This window comes from Phocoena phocoena, chromosome 12 (assembly GCF_963924675.1).
Source record: "Phocoena phocoena chromosome 12, mPhoPho1.1, whole genome shotgun sequence".
NCBI classification, from domain to species: Eukaryota; Metazoa; Chordata; class Mammalia; order Artiodactyla; family Phocoenidae; genus Phocoena; species Phocoena phocoena.
Window position 1 is genome coordinate 36,568,904 of NC_089230.1, and position 22,671 is coordinate 36,591,574.

The window sequence follows — 22,671 nt, forward strand, 5'->3', positions numbered from 1 at the left end:
GTGATGAAAACAAAAAAAAACAGTTTAGTTACTTGTCCTTTTCTTATTTTTAAAGATTTCTCAGCTTGGTAAAACATCCTGAAAATATTTTTTCATTTTTTTTGTTTCCTTGTCCAAAAGCAGTTTATATTTTAGATAAACCCATGAACACAAAATGTTTTGTTTTAAATCACCCCTCCATAAGAAGACACCAACACATTATTATGCATTTGAGCAATAAACATAAGAAAAATCCTTCAAAAACAGTATTTGTTTTTATGAAAAACTTGAGGAGTAAAAGAGAGAGAGAGAGGGAAAGGAGAGGTGAGAGGGTGGGGTTTTAAATAATATCATATGCTTAACCTAAAGCATAATTATTGTAATCACAAGTTGGTTAAAAAATTAGCAGAATAGGGATATGTTTAAAGGCCTCAGCAGTTCTCTCTACAGCACACTTATTTAAATTAATTATAGAGTGAAGCAAGTATGCCAACATATAAGAAATCTGAAAAAGAAGACAGAACGTTCAGGTCTTGAGAATTTCCTAGAAGCAGCCTATTAGTTTTATCAGTTTATAAAGTTTGATAATCCTTGAGGTGACACTGCACAAATTTCTGTGTGTGTGTGTGTGTGTGTATGTGGGAGAGAGAGAGAGAGAGAGAGAGAGAGAGAGAGAGAAATAGAAATGGTCAACATCAAAATAGCCTGTTGTGTACGTTGACTTTAATTCAGTACATTACCAAATTATGCCCACAAAGGAACAATCATTTTTAAATATGTCTATGAAAATGTGGAAAAATAGTGTAGGCATGGAACTTGACAAGTACAAGGTATTGGACCTAGTTTTAATACAGATATGTATATACACACACATTCACACCCCTACACATATACATTTCAGTAACTATGATTCTTCTCATTCTTTTAGTTTCATTAGTTCCCTTTTGGGCATTGAGATTTTTAACAATTATAGCATCTGAAGGATGAAGGAATTATACTGCTTGGGTCACGGATGAAAATTGGTGCATATGGTGAGCCTTCATCTTCTGAAAAGTGGCCTTGCTTGTTGGTACAGGTGGGACCTTCAGTTATTCACACCAAGTCTCAGAAGAGGGCATGGAGGGAGATTCAGGTACAAAGACAGTCCAAGCAATGCTCAGGAGATGCATGCTCAGACAGTTCTGAGGATAACTGGTTCTAATTAAAATACTTTCTTCCAAGAACCATTAAGAAGATCAGAGTTATGATATAGATGTTTATAGTCTATGAAAGTGACCATTTTGTAAAAGCAGCAATCTGTATAAGGAAAGGACAGGATACCATGTCGGGAATGCACCGGAGCTAGAGGCATTGTGGCCTGCACAGAACACAGGAGAAGAGATGGCAAAAGGGTCCTCTTGGCAGTTTTCAAGAAGTGACCCTCAGACAGGTGTATAATTCTGTGTAGCTCCTACCCGGACCAGCGTAGTCAGATGAAATCATCTGCATTTACCAGTGCATTCCTGTCCGTGATCGTTTTCTCTGTTTTTTACAAAGGCAATAGATAGGAAATACAAATAAACCTGGGGATTAAAAAAAAAAAAAAAGATTAAAGCTAATTAAGAGGACAGGCTTTTAGTATCATAGATTTGAAAATTTTCTATTTTCAAATTTTTATTTTGCAAGCTATTTATAAATAATCATTATTTAGTAATACATGAAAATGAAAAGAGGGAAGACACCTATGCTATGAAATGTACTTAGTTCTTTAAGATTTCATTCTTTATTATTTTTCTTCAGCTCCTTCTCCCCCTTTTAATGAAGTCTGTGACACCAGTTTGGATATGAATGTTTTTTATCAAAATATCAAAACTTAAATCTTCTTTATTATCCCTAGTCATATCACTTGCACACTGATATTCATGCTTCGGTTTCAGGCCATACAGCATGTTACTTAAGAAAATGGGCAGTGGACCAAATGTCAGCTTTGATTCCCAGTTCTACCACTTGTGAGGTCCTAGTAAAGCCTTAATTTCCTCAACTGTAAAATGCAGATAATAATAGTATTTACTTCATAAAGCCTCATTCACTGTAAGAACTTAAATGTTAGTTACCTTATAATTCTATCTGTCCTGCACATGCAAATTACTTGCTAAACAGAACTTTACATATAAAAATCAATTTATTTAGGAAAAAAGAGAAATCCAATCTACTATGTGGAACAATCATCAAAGCAGCCTTTAGCTCTAGTGTTTAATTTTAAATCCTCTACAGCAGTGGTTCTCAAAGTGTGATCCTTGGACCGCCTGCATCAGCATCACCTAACTTTTTAGAACTAGGCCCCTACACTGAATCAGAAACTGTGAGTAGGAACCAGGAACCTGTTTTTCAACCAACCCTCAAGGTTCTTATAAAGCACTCCAGAGTCTGAGAACCATTGCTCGAAAATACATATTTTAATATACTTGTATGAATAAAACTATATTTATCACTGATACATTTTCTATTTGTTAGTGCTCAAGTATATGCTGGGTACGTGTTCCTATCCACATCCAAAGCATCTTTTTGACCCAGGGAACCCTTTTACTAGAACTAACCGAAGACCCAAAGGTGTAACAGAGCCTCTTTTCTTCAATGTTCCAACCTGAACTCAGAATTGGAAGATCTGGGTCCTCGTCTACTGGAATCTTTTGCTAAGATACTAGTTACATTAACTTTTGTATTAAAAGGGGACTAATAATGCTTTATAAGAAACATGAATCAAAGTGTTCATGGACTGAGAAAGTGTCACACAAATACACCCTGTACGAAACACACTCCTCTGAATCTATAAATCATGTGCTGATTGCTTATTTCGAGCAAGCATGGAACAGGTACCATCTACACTTAATACTGACTCACTATTACATTTACACTCATATTCTCTCTGTGGCACTCAGAGAATTCTCATCTCAGATACATTAAGTATTTCTTACCGATTACAACTGCTATGGCCCCTAGTGCTAATCCCAAGACCAGAATTAGAGGTGCAATGAATAATTTTCCAGCTGGAAAACAAAAGGCAAACCATTTAGAGAGTCTTAAACTAAAACTAAAAACAATTTCAGCAATGCTTTTTAATATCACAATGTATGTTATTTTTTAAGGAGTCATTAAAATTAAGGCAATATTTCTCTAAGGAAATGTATCAGGTGTAGAACAAATACACATATGTAAGTTCAGTAACTTCACTCAAGTCCTGGGCACACGTGTCATACATCGCATAAATCATCCTTTACAAGCAAGAAAATTCCAAAGCTACTGGTTCACTTTATTCCACCAGGACCATTCATCTTTGTGTTTTTCCTTTAGATCTCTTCCATTTTAAATTTTTAAAATTCTGAAAGATTAAGAAAGGAGTGACATTCTGAGCTGGCAGGAGAAAATCTAATTAGGTCACAAAATGGAGAGCTAGTAGGTGCTACAGAGGGCTGTGCCCAAGTCCACATCTGAAAATGTGATTTATTTATTTCCTGGGTCCAAAATAAACTAACTATATGAACACCTAATACACTGAATTACAAATGGGATGTTTCAATACCATTGTTAGAAAAAATTCCCAATAAACATACAATATACTGAAGGTTTTTCAAATGAATCATTTTAACAAACTTAGAAAGGAAGCACTTATAAGGATGCCAAATGGCATCAACCAGCACTTTTTTTTCTAAATGAATAACTGAGCAGTGATTACAATAAACTCTAGTTATAGCACAGAGTTCACAACTGGAATCCTACTAGCGTTAAAAGGCACAAGCACAAAAATAGAGGCTAGTAGTTAATATCTTGTCATTACATAGTAATCTTGATCTTAAGACATGTGACAGCAATAGCTGTACAACCCAAACACAACAAGAGAAGAGGAAGGCATGGAGGGACTTTGCAGTAGACTCCCTTAGCTGTTGAAAATAAAGCAGCAACACCATTCTATAAATAAGGACAGTAATTTGGAACCAATTACGTTAAAAAACAGAAACATAATGCAGCCATGTGTTGGAAATTTGTCAGAAAAATATTAACTTCTTTATTCTTAAGAAAGGGGCTTTGGAACCACAGAAAAAACATAGATTAAAAAATACAGTTTTTAATATCTAATTTTGAAAAAACTGCCATTCAATTGACACAATGTCTAACCATGGGGTTTACTTACATTTTTCACCAATGACAGAATCAATCAAGTAATACTAAATCGCATTGAACAATTACATTTTGTACATTCTTAAAGCTACACTTGAGTTTATACTATATTGATTTGTATATTGTAAAAGAATCTGGTTTTTTTTCCTACACATGTAGCTCAGTGTGCTCATTCATGTTTCCTTTTTAAGTAATTATCAATATATTTTCATAATAGTGATGAAACATGACTGCAAAGTAACAGCACTATTTTTTTTTATTTTCAAATATCACAGAACTCAAATAACCAGATATGTGCTCTCTCTCTTTGGGAAGTAATAAACTTATTACAATCATGCAAGCAATGTTCAGTACACGTTAAGTCTACCTTTGAAACTGTCTTGAGGACATTTAAGCACAGATTCTCTAATTCCTAGATCAATAATAATTCTTTTAAAATACCATTCTCAATAGCTGAAATAGTATTCTATTATATCCATATATTCTAGCTTATTTAAATATTCTAGTATTTATTTTTTGTTCCCTTTTCTGCTATTTTAAATTATACTTGCAAATAAACCATTGTCAACCTAGATGTTTTATCATGTTTTAAAATATCCTTCACATTATTATCAAATTTCTTTGTAAAAGAATTGCACAAAATTTCCAGTTCGTTCAATAGAGTATGGATGTCCAGCATAGAGTATTAACTCGACAAAATATTTGCTAATCAATATCCAGAAAAAAATTTCATTTTTTACATTTCTCTGACTACTAATAACACTGAATCTTTTAAAACATGTTTATTGGCTATCTGTATTTCTTCAATTCTGGTTCCAGACTTCTTTTCTTTTTGAAAAATGTGATATTTATTTTTGGAGGGGGGGCTTCCATTGCTTTTGTTCATATAAATTATTTGCCAACTAGAAATCAGTTAAGGACCTGTATGTTCTTTATTATTATATGTTTTAATGTAATATTTTCAATATTTGTATGGAATTATATGAGAACAAAGCATTCTTTCTGTCACTTTTATTCCCAACACCATTCACTGAATAACCTACCTACTCCCTACCAGGGAGATACCTGCATGTCAGAGGCTGCTAATTACCCTAAAATCGCTGTTCTCCCTTATTCTCTAGAGGCAGAACCTCTGATCTGTGGCTGGGCAGATGGTCACATGACCATCCTTGTTTTCCAACCTCCAGCTGTGAGAGGAGGGCAGGCCCTTTCTCTGTCTCTGTCCAAGGACATCTGCAGGCTGTGGTCCCAAACTGAGGAGCAAACTGGGTTCCATCATGCAAGGATGGAGGGCAGGAGGGTTTTGCTGTCATCCATCTACTCTCTTCCATGGCAGGGAGAACGTAACCTTGGGACTTACAGAGTAACACCTTTTCCTGCCTTTTGTAGGGATGAGATGTTTGAAATTAAATTGCTCTTTTTATTTAAAAACATCGCTTATAAAATCATTCTGTCTGACTTTGTAAAATGTAATGGGTAACATGAATTATTGTATTTTTTCCTTGTTTGTCCACAGGAAAAAAGTCCACATTTCCCTGCTATACTTGGAGTGATGGTCCAACAGCAGTTCGAGGCGGCTGTGCTGGAGGTGCAAAAGTATGTGTAGGAGGGAGAGCTTATCATAGGGCCAGCCGCTCCCTCCTTTGTCAGGTTCATCCTGACACACACGAGTACACACACATACACAGAAAAGAAAATGGGCCCAAAAGAAAACCATTTATAGAAAGCTGACCATAAAATTAAAAATAAAAACAGAGAAGACTGTACAAAGAAAATATTTCCCTGCTGACAATGTTTATGGGCTGTCCATTCTACAGGCTGTTAAATATCTTGACTCTACTTTATGACCTGGAAAGAGAATTCTAGTGGCATCTAGGCAAATGGTGAAAGGACTCAAAGAGAATGCACCCAAAATATTATTGAACAAATAGGGCAGGAAATGACTTTCCTTATTTAAGAATGACTAAACAGAAAAACGAAAAGGAAAAAAAAAAGCACGGTCAAATCAAAGATTATTTAAAACAAAAATGAAAGGAAACACTTTGCCACAAAATGGCATTGAAGTAGGAAAGGAAAGGACTACCAGTGCAGGAAATGTAAGGATTTTGGTTTTTAGGTTGCTTTCTGTATGTACAGACTTACAAATAGGTTACCGCTCAAAACTTAATTTTGCAGTTAGTTTTCTCATGGTAATACTGTTATAAATAGTGGTTAGATTCCCTAGCTATCCCTCTAAAGTCTGTTTAACTAGTAAGTATATATTGGTTATATAAATATAATATATACCGTTATAAGCAACTAAACAGAAAAGCACTGAAAATCATTAAAACCAATCTTGACTATATTGAATGCTGTTGGTTGTGGGAAATTATGTTTCATTAAAGCTCAGTAAGGGTGTTTTTATAGATATCACATAAGATTTTAGAAAATGATGGCACTGGTTTCCCCATGATAAAATGAAATTTAAAATATATGTTCTATTGTTTACCTGACAGAAGTATATTATTACCATCAGCTTTGTTCTGATTAGCCTGACATGATTCTAGCGAGGACAGCGGTTTACAACAGTAATGAAGTGATGGAGGGCTAAAGAGTGATATAAAGATAGTCTCATGAAGTAACCAGGCACAAGTAAGTAGAAAGCAAGAAACGTAGACAATGTTAAAAAGTATTGTGTATACATGAGAAAGACTGCCAGAGAAAGAAATAATGGAGTTCTGCATGATGAAAAAGAAAGAAATCTCACAGTAGGTATATTCCAGAGGAGTAGGGAGCCATTGGAAGAACTATTAGGCCAGAAGAACACTGCATCACTCAAAGGTGGTGACACTAGGCCAGAGCAGGAATCCGTGTTTATCTTTGCATATTTGTGTATGAGACTGTGTGTTGTTGAGGATGAAGAAAGGGGTAAAAAATTCTAGTGGCATAAAAGCATTGCACTTGGATATTTAAACTTGGGTTTGTATGCAATGAGGGCATTTGATGCTCATTTAATTAACTGTTAGCTATTAATATTAACTACTAATACAACAGAAAATACATACAAATATATACAATGGCTTATCAACTATATAGGTACAATGGAACTCCATTACAAGACTCTGAAACATAAGGATTTTTAAAATTGCACTGTTTGCCTTCCATGGATGAATAGAGGATATGCCTAAGACCAATGCTAGGTACTGTCACTACAAAAGAAATGTGACATTGTCCCCTTTCATCAAGTGGCTTACAATAGGCTTTCAGAAGACTAATGACTTCATATTTCTGCAGTGTAATAAATTGTTTTTCGAACAAAATCTGCTTGCTCATGTAAGCAGTGCCCTGCTAACAAACAAGTTTTTTATTTTAAACTCAAAGGGAGAGAAAACATCTTCCTCCTATTTTGAGCTAAAGGCTCTACTAGAATACCTGGCAGGTGCTGAGATTTGTCATGGCTATTCTATTACATTCCTAAGTTCTATCGTCATCACTGCTTCCTTCCTGGGGAAGATTGTATAAGTCACGTCAGACACTCACCACAGACTGACCCTCGCACTAGTCTCCTTAGATGAGGTCTCTCTGGGAGGTAGCGGTATTTGCATCCAAATATACTGAGGTTTGATGTGTGGTCTCCAAAGAAACGGAGCTGGCGGTATCTCTCCCCACATCGATAACAAAAATTAGTGTTACATTGTGAACAGGTCATATGGTCACACCCTTCCGTTCTCTGGATATGGATCTGTACCAGCGAAAGAGGGAAAGAAAAAAAAGGTTACTAAATTTTTTATAAAGTAGAATCTGGCAAATGTATGGAACAACAGTTACTAGTTTCACCAAAATAAAAGCCTTACAAAGCATTCCTGAGGCTGTAAGTTTGCTTATTATCATGCTCTCCCAGGCCACCTTTGTATCAAACATTTTAAACATGTGTAAAGCTCAATAACATTTCAGGTGCTCAAGCTGTTGACTTATTTTGAATAATACAGATATAAACAAACACATCCCAAAGAAAACTCACTTATCTTTCCAGACATGCATCGAACTCAATGATTAGGAGGCAATTTAAAATGCTGTGAAGGTGAGAAATGCAAATCAAAACCACAAGGAGGTATCACCTCACACCGGTTAGAATGGGCATCATCAGAAAATCTACAAACAACAAATTCTGGAGAGGGTGTGGAGAAAAGGGAACCCTCCTGCACTGTTGTTGGGAATGTAAATTGATACAGCCACTATGGAGAACAGTATGGAGGTTCCTTAAAAAACTAAAAATAGAATTACCATATGACCCAGCAATCCCACTACTGGGCATATACCCAGAGAAAACCATAATTCAAAAAGACACATGCACCCCAATGTTCATTGCAGCACTATTTACAACAGCCAGGTCATGGAAGCAACCTAAATGCCCATTGACAGACGAATGGATAAAGAACTTGTGGTACATATACAAAATGGAATATTACTCAGCTATAAAAAGGAACAAAATTGGGTCATTTGTAGAGACATGGATGGACCTAGAGACTGTCATACAGAGTGAAGTAAGTCAGAAAGAGAAAAACTAATATCATATATTAATGCATATATGTGGAATCTATAAAAAATGGTACAGGTGAACTGGTTTGCAAGGCAGAAATAGAGACACAGATGTAGAGAACAAATGTATGGACACCAAGGGGGGAAAGCGGGGGTGGGGGTGGTTGGTGGTGGTGGTCGCATGAATTGGGAGATTGGGATGGACATATATACACTAATATGTATAAAATAGATAACTAATAAGAACCTACTGTATGAAAAATTAATAAAATTCAAACTAAAAAAATGCTGTGAAGGTATGTTTTGTTGATGCTATGATCAGCAAGAATGAGGTGGCTTGGGGAATAAGAAGAGATGAAGAGGATTCCTTAAAGGAAAGGATTGTGTGAAATTTTTGTAAATAAATGTCAAGGAAAAGAAATCCTGTTGTGGAAGGAAATGATAGCAGGTGTAAGTGTATTTGCAGCACCATTTTAGTCTCCAGCTCTAATTTCATTTGCAAATGCTTGTACAGGACTGTGTATGCAATGCTACCTGTGCAACTAAGCACCTCCCTCTGTTGTTGCTGTCAAGTTACAGGTAAGTACGGAGGTTACTTCTTATCTCCCAAGCTACAATTTAGATGATATTACTTACATGAGAATAAAAATGTGATAATATACATACAGTGACTAAAACATTTTGGGGGCACATATTGAGTCAGATCAGTATAATATTGGTTCCATCTATCCCTTCCCCTTCACCCACCTAAAAATGTGAGAAACTAAATACCAGGGCAATGCAACTGACACTCCCTGATTGCCAGGTGATCTCCTTTCTCACTTCTTCAATTGGGTGATTCTTAGGCTGATGCTAGACTAGAGTACCTTCCTGGATAGGTGAGGGCTAGCTTGTGGTTAAGGGCATATAAGCATCTGTGGTCAAGGGTAACTACCAATCAATATTTGGTCAGTAGAAGCAAAATTTGTTTTTTCTGCTATTGGCCACCTCTTTTTTTTTTACCTCATCTTTTTCAATTACGTTGAATTCTTTTACCAGACAGTCCAGTGAGAGTCGACCCAGGTTTTGTTGGGCCTGAAGGTTATCTAACTCGGAGGCCCTCTTAAAGGAGAAGCATGTAAATTACAAATGCAAATTAGATACAAGGCCTAAGGAGACCTGAGCAGGTGAGGGTCTCTGCAGCTTGAGCTCTTTAGCTTCCTGGTAATTTCTCCCTTAGTCTCCCCATTGCACCTGTTTCTATGAATGATTCTGAAGAACAATTCCTATGACCACATCCATTTAGCACAGCAGATGGTATTAAGGAATGAGGTAGGCTAAGGCCCTACTGAACCTTTGAACTATTTCTCATGCTTTAAACTACCTGAGCACTAGGAGAGAACGTGTTCAGAGACAGCAGCTGAGCACCCAAAATAAAGGTTACTTAATCATATGCTCAACTTTTTGACTGTATACTGTAATTGCTCTTAATATGGAGGTAATTAAAGCTTAACAGATTTCCTGGCCACATAGCATAGTGTTGTATGTGACCTGTAAAGGGAAAAGGACTAATATTTGTTTAGAGCCTACTAAATGCCAAGCACTGTACCTAGCTTAGCGCCTTCAAGCCTCATGACCACACCACGAGACTGGCATGCTTATTCATAACCAGAGCTCAGAAAAGTAATCTGCTTGAATGAATGGAGAAAGTATTTTGATTCTTGTCTGTTTCTTTATTACACTAAGCAGCCTCTTATTATAAACTTTAAGATAAAACCAGAGGGTCAATTGTATTCTTTGCTAACTGACAGAGTAGTCATGTCTGCCCTCCTGTACAAGGCATGTTCGAGTCTTTCTGCTTGTTTTAGCCGCTCTCTGGATCAGTTCACATTCTTCTTTTAAAATAATGTCAAAAATTTTTCTGACAAGAAACTTGCTCTAATAAGTTAAACTTGTCACTGACAGTTCATTTGCCTCAAAATTTCACGTATCATTTTTACTGTCATTTTATATCTGCTTGTAATATTGTTTCATTGTGTTCTAAAATCTTTACGTGGTATACTTATTATTTCATTTAAATAGTGAAGACTGCAATTTTTAGCCTCTTTTAACAGTCTTTCCTCATTTCTAAAATAATATTTGAAACACAGCAGGCAACTAAAATACTGTTAGTCCAAAAATATTTCTGCACAGGAAGTGATAAAATTCTAAGTTCTGACAATACTCTACAGGAACCTTGTACGTTGCAGGATTATATAGTTCTATAGATTAATTTGAATATTTTACTCATATAATAGCGATGATTTAATCATGAAAATGGTTTCATAATTTCCAACTATCAAGTACACAGTGCTTCCTTTAATACTATTGCAAATATATATTGATTATATATGAATATTTTATAACTTCATGCTAAATAGAAATGAACTGATATAATGCAAGTTAACTTGTAACAGAAGACATTACTTTTCACATTTGCGAAGAAGCAAGTTGTAATTTTGAACTCCTAACACCCAGAGGCTAATAAATTTCATATGATAAACGACTTCCCTGAATATATCTTTAAAGGTCACACTTTGACAATGCCATTTTTGTTTTTAAAACATAGAGCCTTAAAAAGTAGGTTTAAATTACATTTATGTTAAGTCCATTTTATTTCTCAGTGAAGCTTTATAAGTTATTTTATTATAGCTTCAAAACATTCATCAGTTTAGCTCTGCTAAAAAAACATACCAATCACCCAAGTGGCTGTAATTCAGCACCAAAATTCTGTTCTTGGGCTTCCCTGGTGGCGCAGTGGTTGAGAGTCCGCCTGCCGATGCAGGGGACATGGGTTCGTGCCCCGGTCCAGGAAGATCCCACATGCCACGGAGCAGCTGCGCCCGTGAGCCATGGCCGCTGAGCCTGCGCGTCCGGAGCCTGTGCTCCGCAATGGGAGAGGCCACAACAGTGAGAGGCCCGCGTGCCGCAACAACAACAAAAAATTCTGTTCTTACTTAAGCAATGGAGACAGAGTAAGACAGATGAGATATGTCTAACCCATTAGATTAAACTGACTACCCATAAGCCACAAACATCATTTGATTTGTTATCACTAACAGGGTTTCTTCTCTCCATCTATACCGAATAAGGATGGCTGATACGTAAGGAGTTGAATATTTAAGCACTAAATGTCGCTTATATAGCTCTACATTTACAAGCCATGAGATAAAATGTTCAGGATATGCCAGATATTTCTTTAATGAGATTGATATTAAGTCCACATAGTAGTAGACAGAAATGACAGCACGGATCGTTTTTGGGCCTATGACATTCTTTATAGTACATATCAACACCTGTAATAAGAGAGTACTCAATATATGTATCTGCCCTCTTCAAGTTGTTTACATTTAGTTTAATAAAATGCCCACAAATTATCTTAAAAAATAGAACTAGACCATTTAGGAGGAAGATGGTGGAAGAGTAAGACGCAAAGATCACCTTCCTCCCCACAGATACACCAGAAATACATCTACACGTGGAACAACTCCTACAGAACACCTACTGAACGCTGGCAGAACACCTAAGACGTCCCAAAAGGCAAGAAACCCCCCACGTACCTGGAGGCGATTAAGAGCGCTGCTTAAAGGAGCTCCAGAGACGGGCGCGAGCCGCGGCTAAAAGCGCGGACCCCAGACACGGGCATGAGACGCTAAGGCTGCTGCTGCCGCCACCAAGAATCCTCTGTGTGAGCACAGGTCACTATCCGCACACCCCTTCCAGGGGGCCTGTCCAGCCCGCCACTGCCAGGGTCCCAGGATCCAGGGACACCTCCCCCGGATCCAGGGACACCTCCCCCGGGAGAACGCACGGCGCGCCTCTGGCTGGTGCAATGTCACGCCGGCCTCTGCCGCCGCAGGCTCGCCCCGCACTCCATGCCCCTCCCTCCCCCCCCGGCCTGAGTGAGCCAGAGCCCCCAAATCAGCGGCTCCTTTAACCCCATCCTGTCTCAGCGAAGAACAGACGCCCTGCGGCGACCTACACACAGAGGCGGGGCCAAATCCAAAGCTGAGCCCCTGGAAGCTGTGCGAACAAAGAAGAGAAAGGGAAATCTCTCCCAGCAGCCTCAGGAGCAGCGGATTAAAGCTCCACAATCAACTTGATGTATCCTGTATCTGTGGAATACATGAATAGACAACGAATCATCCCAAATTGAGGAGGTGGACTTTGAGAGGAAAATTTATGATTTTTTCCCCCTTTCCTCTTTTTGTGAGTGTGTATGTGTATGCTTCTGTGTGAGATTTTGTCTGTATAGCTTTGCTTCCACCATTTGTCCTAGGGTTCTATCCGTCCGTTTTTTTTTGTTTTTTTCTTTTCCTTCTTTAAAAAATTTTTTTTCTTAATAATTATTTATTTTAATAACTATTTTATTTTATCTTAGTTTATTTTATTTTCTTATTTCTTTCTTTCCTTCCCTCCTTCCTTCCTCCCTCCCTCCTTCTTTCCCTCCTTCCTTCCTTCCTTCCTCCCTCCCTTCTTCCTTTCCTCCCTTCCTCCCTTCCTCTCTTTCTCTCTTTCTTTCTTCCATTTCTCCCTTTTATTCTGACCATGTGGATGAAAGGCTCTTGGTGCTGCAGCCAGGAGTCAGTGCTGTGCCTCTGAGGTGGGAGAGCCAACTTCAGGACACTGGTCCACAAGAGACCTCCCAGCTCCACATAATATCAAATGGCGAAAATCTCCCAGAGATCTCCATCTCAACACCAGCACCCAGCTTCACTCAACGACCAGCAAGCTACAGTGCTGGACACCCTATGCCAAACAACTAACAAGACAGGAACACAACCCCACCCGTTAGCAGAGAGGCTGCCGAAAATCATAATAAGGCCACAGACACCCCAAAACACACCACCAGACGTGGACCTGCCCACCAGAAAGTCAAGATCCAGCCTCATCCACCAGAACACAGGCACTAGTCCCCTCCACCAGGAAGCCTACACAACCCACTGAACCAACCTTAGCCACTGGGGACAGACACCAAAAACAGGAACTACGAACCTGCAGCCTACAAAAAGGAGACCCCAAACAGAGTAAGATAAGCAAATCGAGAAGACAGAAAAACACACAGCAGATGAAGGAGCAAGATAAAAACCCACCAGACCTAACAAATGAAGAGGAAATAGACAGTCTACCTGAAAAAGAATTCAGAATAATGATAGTAAAGATGATCCAAAATCTTGGAAACAGAATAGACAAAATGCAAGAAACATTTAACAAGGACCTAGAAGAACTAAAGATGAAACTAAAGATGAAACAAGATGATTTGCATTAGAACTAAAGATGAAACAAGATGATTTGCATTAGAGAAATGCAAATCAATGATGAACAACACAATAAGTGAAATTAAAAATACTCTAGATGGGATCAATAGCAGAATAACTGAGGCAGAAGAATGGATAAGTGACCTGGAAGATAAAATAGTGGAAATAACTACTGCAGAGCAGAATAAAGAAAAAGGAATGAAAAGAACTGAGGACAGTCTCAGAGACCTCTGGCACAACATTAAACGCACCAACATTCAAATTACAGGGGTTTCTGAAGAAGAAGAGAAAAAGAAAGGGACTGAGAAAATATTTGAAGAGCTTACAGTTGAAAACTTCCCTAATATGGGAAAGGAAATAGTTAATCAAGTCCAGGAAGCAGAGAGCCCATACAGGATAAATACGCCAAGACACATATTAATCAAACTGTCAAAAGTTAAATACAAAGAAAACATATTAAAAGCAGCAAGGGAAAAACAACAAATAACACACAAGGGAATCCCCATAAGGTTAACAGCTGATCTTTCAGCAGAAACTCTGCAAGCCAGAAGGGACTGGCAGGACATATTTAAAGTGATGAAGGAGAAAAACCTGCAACCAAGATTACTCTACCCAGCAAGGATCTCATTCAGATTTGATGGAGAAATTAAAACCTTTACAGACAAGCAAAACCTGAGAGAGTTCAGCACCACCAAACCAGCTTTACAACAAATGCTAAAGGAACTTCTCTAGGCAAGAAACACAAGAGAAGGAAAGACCTACAATAATGAACCCAAAACAATTAAGAAAATGGGAATAGGAATATACACATTGATAATTACCAAAAATGTAAACGGACTAAATGCTCCCACCAAAAGACACAGATTGGCTGAATAGATACAAAAACAAGACACATATATATGCTGTCTACAAGAGACCCACTTCAGACCTAGAGACACATACAGACTGAAAGTAAGGGGATGGAAAAAGATATTCCATGCAAATGGAAACCAAAAGAAAGCTGGAGTAGCAATTCTCATATCAGACAAAATAGACTTTAAAATAAAGACTATTAGAAGAGACAAAGAAGGACACTACATAATGATCAAGATATCGATCCAAGAAGATATAACAATTGTAAATATTTATACCCAACATAGGAGCACCTCAATACATAAGGCAAATACTAACAGCCATAAAAGGGGAAATCGACAGTAACACATTTAACACCCCACTTTCACCAATGGACAGATCATCCAAACTGAAAATAAATAAGGAAACACAAGCTTTATAGGACATTCTATACAAAAACAACAGAATACACATTTTTCTCAAGTGCTCATGAAACATTCTCCAGGATAGATCATATCTTGGGTCAAGCCTTGGTAAATTTAAGAAAATTAAAATTGTATCAAGTATCTTTTCTGACCACAACGCTATGAGACTAGATATCAATTACAGGAAAAGATCTGTAAAAAATACAAACACATGGAGGCTAAACAATACACTACTTAATAACGAAGTGATCACTGAAGATATCAAAAAGGAAATAAAAAAATACCTAGAAACAAATGACAACGGAGACACGACGACCCAAAAGCTATGGGATGCAGCAAAAGCAGTTCTAAGAGGGAAGTTTATAGCAATATAATCCTACCTTAAGAAACAGGAAACATCTCGAATAAACAACCTAATTTTGCACCTCAAGCAATTAGAGAAAGAAGAACAAAAAAACCCCAAAGTTAGCAGAAGGAAAGAAATCATAAAAATCAGATCAGAAATAAATGAAAAAGAAATGAAGGAAATGATAGCAAAGATCAATAAAACTAAAAGCTGGTTCTTTAAGAAGATAAACAAAATTGATAAACCATTAGCCAGACTCATCAAGAAAAAAAGGGAGAAGACTCAAATCAATAGAATTAGAAATGAAAAAGGAGAAGTAACAACTGACACTGCAGAAACAGAAAAGATCATGAGAGATTACTACAAGCAACTCTATGCTAATAAAATGGACAACCTGGAAGAAATGGACAAATTCTTAGAAATGCACAACCTGCCAAGACTGAATCAGGAAGAAATAGAAAATATGAACAGACCAATCACAAGCACTGAAATTGAAACTGTGATCAAAAATCTTCCAACAAACAAAAGCCCAGGACCAGATGGCTTCGCAGGCAAAATCTATCAAACATTTAGAGAAGAGCTAACCCTATCTTTCTCAAACTCTTCCAAAATATAGCAGAGGGAGGAACACTCCCAAACTCATTCTACAAGGCCACCATAACCGTGATACCAAAACCATACAAAGATGTCACAAAGAAAGAAAACTACAGGCCAATATCACTGATGAACATAGATGCAAAAATCCTCAACAAAATACTAGCAAACAGAATCCAACAGCACATTAAAAGGATCATACACCATGATCAAGCAGGGTTTATTCCAGGAATGCAAGGATTCTTCAATATATGCAAATCAATCAACGTGATACACCATATTAACAAATTGAAAGAGAAAAACCATATGATCATCTCAATAGATGCAGAGAAAGCTTTCGACAAAATTCAACACCCATTTATGATAAAAACCCTCCAGAAAATGGCATAGAGGGAACTTTCCTCAACATAATAAAGGCCATATATAACAAACGCACAGCCAATGTCGTCCTCAATGGTGAAAAACTGAAACCATTTCCACTAAGATCAGGAACAAGACAAGGTTGCCCACTCTCACCACTCTTATTCAACATAGTTTTGGAAGTTTTAGCCACAGCAATCAGAGAAGAAAAGGAAATAAAAGGAATCCAAATCGGAAAAGAAGATGTAAAGCTGTCACTGTTTGCAGATGACATGATAATATTCATAGAGAATCCTAAAGATGCTACCAGAAAACTACTAGAGCTAATCAATGAATCTGGCAAAGTTGCAGGATACAAAATTAATGCACAGAAATCTCTTGCATTCCTATACCCTAATGATGAAAAATCTGAAAGAGAAATTAAGGAAACACTCCCATTTACCATTGCAACAAACAGAATAAAATACCTAGGAATAAACCTACCTAAGGAGACAAAAGACCTGTACGCAGATAACTATAAGACACTGATGAAAGAAATTAAAGATAATACAAACAGATGGAGCGATATACCATGCTCTTCATTTGGAAGAAGCAACATTGCAAAAATGACTATACTACCCAAAGCAATCTACAGATTCAATGCAATCCCTATCAAACTACCACTGGCATTTTTCACAGAACTAGAACAAAATATTTCACAATTTGTATGGAAACACAAAAGACCCCGAATAGCCAAAGCAATCTTGAGAATGAAAAATGGAGCTGGAGGAATCGGGCTCCCTGACTTCAGACTATACTACAAAGCTACAGTAATCAAGACAGTATGGTACTGGCACAAAAACAGAAAGATCAATGGAACCCAGAGATAAACCCACGCACATATGGTCACCTTATCTTTTTTTTTTTTTTTTTTTTTTTTTTTTTGTGGTATGCGGGCCTCTCACTGTTGTGGCCTCTCCCGTTGTGGAGCACAGGCTCCAGACGCGCAGGCCCAGCGGCCATGGCTCACGGGCCCAGCCGCTCCGCGGCATGTGGGATCCTCCCGGACCGGGGCACGAACCCATGTCCCCTGCATCGGCAGGCGGACTCTCAACCACTGCGCCACCAGGGAAGCCCCGTCACCTTATCTTTGATAAAGGAGGCAGGAATGTACAGTGGAGAAAGGACAGCCTCTTCAATAAGTGGTGCTGGGAAAGCTGGACAGGTATCTGTAAAAGTATGAGATTAGATCACTCCCTAACACCATACACAAAAATAAGCTCAAAATGGATTAAAGACCTAAATGTAAGGCCAGAAACTATCAATCTCTTAGAGGAAAACATAGGCAGAACACTCTCTGACATAAATCACAGCAAGATCCGTTTTGACCCACCTCCTAGAGAAATGGAAATAAAAACAAAAATAAACAAATGGGACCTAATGAAACTTCAAAGCTTTTGCACAGCAGAGGAAACCATAAATAAGACCAAAAGACCACCCTCAGAATGGGAGAAAATATTTGCAAATGAAGCAATTGACAAAGGATTAATCTCCAAAATTTATAAGCAGCTCATGCAGCTCAATAACAAAAAAAACAAACAACCCAATCCAAAAATGGGCAGAAGACCTAAATAGACATTTATCCAAAAAAGATATACAGACTGCCAACAAACACATACAAGAATGCTCAACATCATTAATCACTAGAGAAATGCAAATCAAAACTACAATGAGATATCATCTCACACCTGTCAGAATGGCCATCATCAAAAAATCTAGAAACAATAAATGCTGGAGAGGGTGTGGAGAAAAGGGAACCCTCTTGCACTGCTGGTGGGAATGTGAATTGGTACAGCCACTACGGAAAACAGTATGGAGGTTCCTTAAAAAACTACAAATAGAACTACCATATGACCCAGCAATCCCACTACTGGGCATATACCCTGAGAAAACCTTAATTCAAAAAGAGTCATGTACCAAAATGTTCACTGCAGCTCTATTTACAATAGCCCAGAGATGGAAACAACCTAAGTGTCCATCATCGGATGAATGGATAAAGAAGATGTGGCACATATATACAATGGGATATTACTCAGCCATAAAAAGAAACGAAATTGAGCTATTTATAATGAGGTAGATGGACCTAGAGTCTGTCATACAGAGTGAAGTAAGTCAGAAAGAGAAAGACAAATACCATATGCTAACACATATATATGGAACTTAAGAAAAAAAAATGTCATGAAGAACCTAGGGGTAAGACAGGAATAAAGACACAGACCTACTAGAGAATGGACTTGAGGATATGGGGAGGGGGAAAGGTAAGCTGTGACAAAGCAAGAGAGTGGCATGGACCTATATACACTACCAAACGTAAAATAGATAGCTAGTGGGAAGCAGCCGCATAGCACAGGGAGATCAGCTCGGTGCTTTGTAACCACCTAGAGGGGTTGGATAGGAGGGTGGGAGGGAGGGAGACGCAAGAGGGAAGAGATATGGGAACATATGTATATATATAACTGATTCACTTCGTTATAAAGCAGAAACTAACACACCACTGTAAAGCAATTATACTCCAATAAAGATGTAAAAGAACAAAAAAAAAAACAAGAAAAAAAACAAAAAAAAAATGGAACTAGAATTCAGCTTTCTATTTTCATACAGATTCTGCTTAATTATAAGGTGGAAGAATAACAATAAATGAACTGCTAAATATCCAACCTATTTTATAACTAAATCAATACACATCTGCCCACAAGTATTTATCTCCACTTTCACCAAGAATTGAAGTCTTATTTTATTCTTTATGCAGGAAATGATAACTAAATTAACTGTTATGTATTATTGTTCCCAACAAATAATTTACTCTATGTATAAAATCCTTTTAATATATGTATTTGCCTCAATGGCTTTGATATGGGGGGATTAATTAGAAGCAATAATTATGAGGAAAGTTTTAAAAAATCCCACGAGTAACTCTCAGTTCCTTACTTATCTCACTATACCAATTCTCCATAACACAGGGATTTTTAAAAACATCTTTATTGCAGTATAATTGCTTTACAACGTGTGTTAGTTTCTGCTGTATAACAAAGTGAATCATCTATACATATACATATATCCCCATATCCCTCCCTCTTGCATCTCCCTCTCACCCTCGCTATCCCACCCCTCTAGGTGGTCACAAAGCACTGAGCTGATCTCCCTGTGCTATGTGGCTGCTTCTCACTAGCTATTTTACATTTGGTAGTGTATATATGTCCATGCCACTTTCTCACTTCGTCCCAGCTTACCCTTCCCCCTCCCCGTGTCCTCAAGTCGGATTCTCTACGTCTTCATCTTTATTCCTTTATTGCCCCTAGGTTCTTCAACACAGGGATATTTAAAAAGCAAACATCTACACAAAGTCTTCAAAGACCTCATTAAAAATATGAACCTAGAATTGTTGTCCAATTACAAAATAATTAATATATGGGGGTAAAAATGAAAGAATTCCAGAGATGCTAAGACTCCTCTGTTCCTTTTCTGGTGCCATGACTTAAGGAAGCACTTCATTAAGTGAATGCGCAAGTCAAGAAAAGACAGTGTTACCACATACAAAAAAATTGTGAGAAATTTCAGCGAAAGGGCTGAAAAGCAATCAGTCCAATTTAGAACAGGAAGTCAGCTGGTTTCAAGAACATCTTCAAAAAATAACAATGGAATATACACCAAGCAACAGAATTCCTGAGGAGCTAAATATTAAATAACATGAGAAATAAAGTGGTATTTCTATTCCCAATAAGGAAGAAAGAAAAACAGTAAGGACTTTCAGGAAAAACAAAACAAAATAAAAGGCATGTAAGTTCCAAATATGAGGCGTAACAAACTACAGCATGATTAAGTAATTGACAGTGAGCAAAGATGCAAAAGGCATTTTTCCTAGAAGTTGTGATCTCATGGAAAAGGAAATGTAATCTTTGCTCCATAATTATATGTTCTTGATTATGTAAATACCCAATTGGTTATCCCATGTTAGAATTATCCTTTAGAAATAAAAGAAGTATTAAATATATTAGAATAGAATGTGAATGTTATTAAATTTGACAATATAAAAACAAAGTTACAGCTTACAGAAAATGGGAAATAGAGAAGTGGAAAGAGTTGTAGGAGGGCTAGATCCTCATATATCACCTAAAATTGTTAGACTATTGAACCAAGGTTACAGTATATTATTTAAAGGTAAAAGATAATCAAAAGAAGAGCTAAAATAATAATTATCAAAAATTAGAAGGAGAAGAAAGGGAAGGGATAGATAAGCAGAATGAATCCTCGTCTGTCATGTCAAACATGGTGGCCTCCATTATGGTAAACTATATTGCAAAAAATATATAAGATGATTTCAAAATCATTTGGTGTCTCCTGCTATGTTAGCTTTTTAAAGCCAATACTCTAATCGTCCTCCAACGTCCTGGTTTTCTTAGTTATAGGAAATTTCGTACATATTTCAGTCTTATGATTGATTTATGATGACAAATTCTTTGAAGAAGGGTGTAGAATACAGTCCGATTCTCATTCCTCATGGTAGAGTGTACTACAAATTTTCTTCCTTCTTCTTTACCGTACTTCCCTTAGCCCCACACCCCATGTTCTCAGAAATCTCCAGATGTCAGTTTTCCCCTCCTTCCCGTTCATCTTTACCCTTTCCCCTCTGTGACTGCACGACTTAGCCAGCTAATAGCTCAGGTGTCTCCCCATCCTAATAAATCCTTCCTTTAATTCCACATGACCTTCTAGCCTATGATTACTCCCACCCTTCCATTTTAACCAAGCTTCTTAAAAGAATATTTTCACTGCTTTTCTTACTCACCTCTCAATTCTTCCTCAGTTGACAGCAACCCCATGTTACTGCAGTCAAATGTTCTACTGATGAGCTATATACCGACAACCCCATGTTACTGAAACATCCAGATCAACTGTCTTTCTCCAGGAAACATTCATTCATTCACTCAGTAAATATTTATTTGTCCATTGATAAAATCTGACATAGCGGGCTTCCCTGGTGGCGCAGTGGTTGAGAGTCCGCCTGCCGATGCAGGGGACACGGGTTCGTGCCCCGGTCCGGGAAGATCCCACATGCCGCAGAGCGGCTGGGCCCATGAGCCATGGCCACTGAGCCTGTGCGTCCAGAGCCTGTGCTCTGCAACGGGAGAGGCCACAACAGTGAGAGGCCTGCGTACCCCCCAAAAAAAAAAAAAAAAAAAAAATCTGACATAGCTTCTGCCATTAAGGAGATTTTAGTCTAAGCTGTAGATAGACATAATCAATTCTGCAAATAAATAGACACTCATAAGCTATGAAGGAAAAGGATAAGGTATGAAGAGAATACTTAAGAAGCTTGATCTGGTCTAAGGGTCAGAAGAAGCTCCTCTAAGGAAGTGTCAGTTGATCTGAGAAATGAAGAATAAGTTAAGTTCACCAGTTAAGAAGACTCGGAGGTAGGGAGGCCATTCCCAGCACAGCATATTCAAGGCACTGTATCCATGAAATGAGAAGCAAGCTGTACTTGCTTGAGTGAGTATTTCTCACTCTCTATTTTCAAACTCTTTAATTATATGTCTCTGCTCAAACCCTCTCCCAGTTGATAAGATCTGAAAGGGCCCAGATCATGTACATCTTGTTTGTTATTTTATTAAAGGGAGTTGCACTGATCCTGTCACATAGCATGTTCTCAATAAATATTAAAAGAACAAATGAGTATTATCCATGACCCTCTAATTGCCAAATCCAATGAACGTGTTTTTAATTCTTATCTTATTGTATCTCTCAGTGTCATTTAATCAGTTGACCACTACTTCCCTCTGACCTTCCATATACTCCTGCTTCAGTGACACCTTTTTTCCAGCGGCTCCTCTTACCTCTCTTAGGTTCCTATTTCTTCACTTATCTCTTTTTTTTTTAACATCTTTATTAGAGTATAATTGCTTTACAATGGTGTGTTAGTTTCTGCTTTATAACAAAGTGAATCAGTTATACATATACATATATTCCCATATCTCCTCCCTCTTGCATCTCCCTCCCACCCTCCCTATCCCACCCCTCTAGGTGGTCAGAAAGCACTGAGCTGATCTCCCTGTGCTATGCGGCTGCTTCCCACTAGCTACCTATTTTACATTTGGTAGTGTATATATGTCCACGCCACTCTCTCACCTCATCACAGCTTACCCTTCCC

General features: G+C 37.7%; 1 protein-coding gene across 1 annotated transcript in view; it reads right to left on the reverse strand.

Moving 5' to 3' along the window:
* Positions 1-685: 685 nt before the first annotated feature.
* The window catches only part of RNF217 (ring finger protein 217), a 128,344-nt gene continuing 106,358 nt past the window's right edge, over positions 686-22,671 (reverse strand). Inside the window, exons 4-6 of the mRNA XM_065889171.1 lie at positions 7,654-7,855; positions 2,934-3,005; positions 686-1,541 (exon numbers count right to left, since the gene is read on the reverse strand). Coding sequence (XP_065745243.1) covers positions 1,468-1,541; positions 2,934-3,005; positions 7,654-7,855 — 348 coding nt within the window. The 3' untranslated portion in view covers positions 686-1,467. The remainder of the gene's footprint in view (positions 1,542-2,933; positions 3,006-7,653; positions 7,856-22,671) is intronic.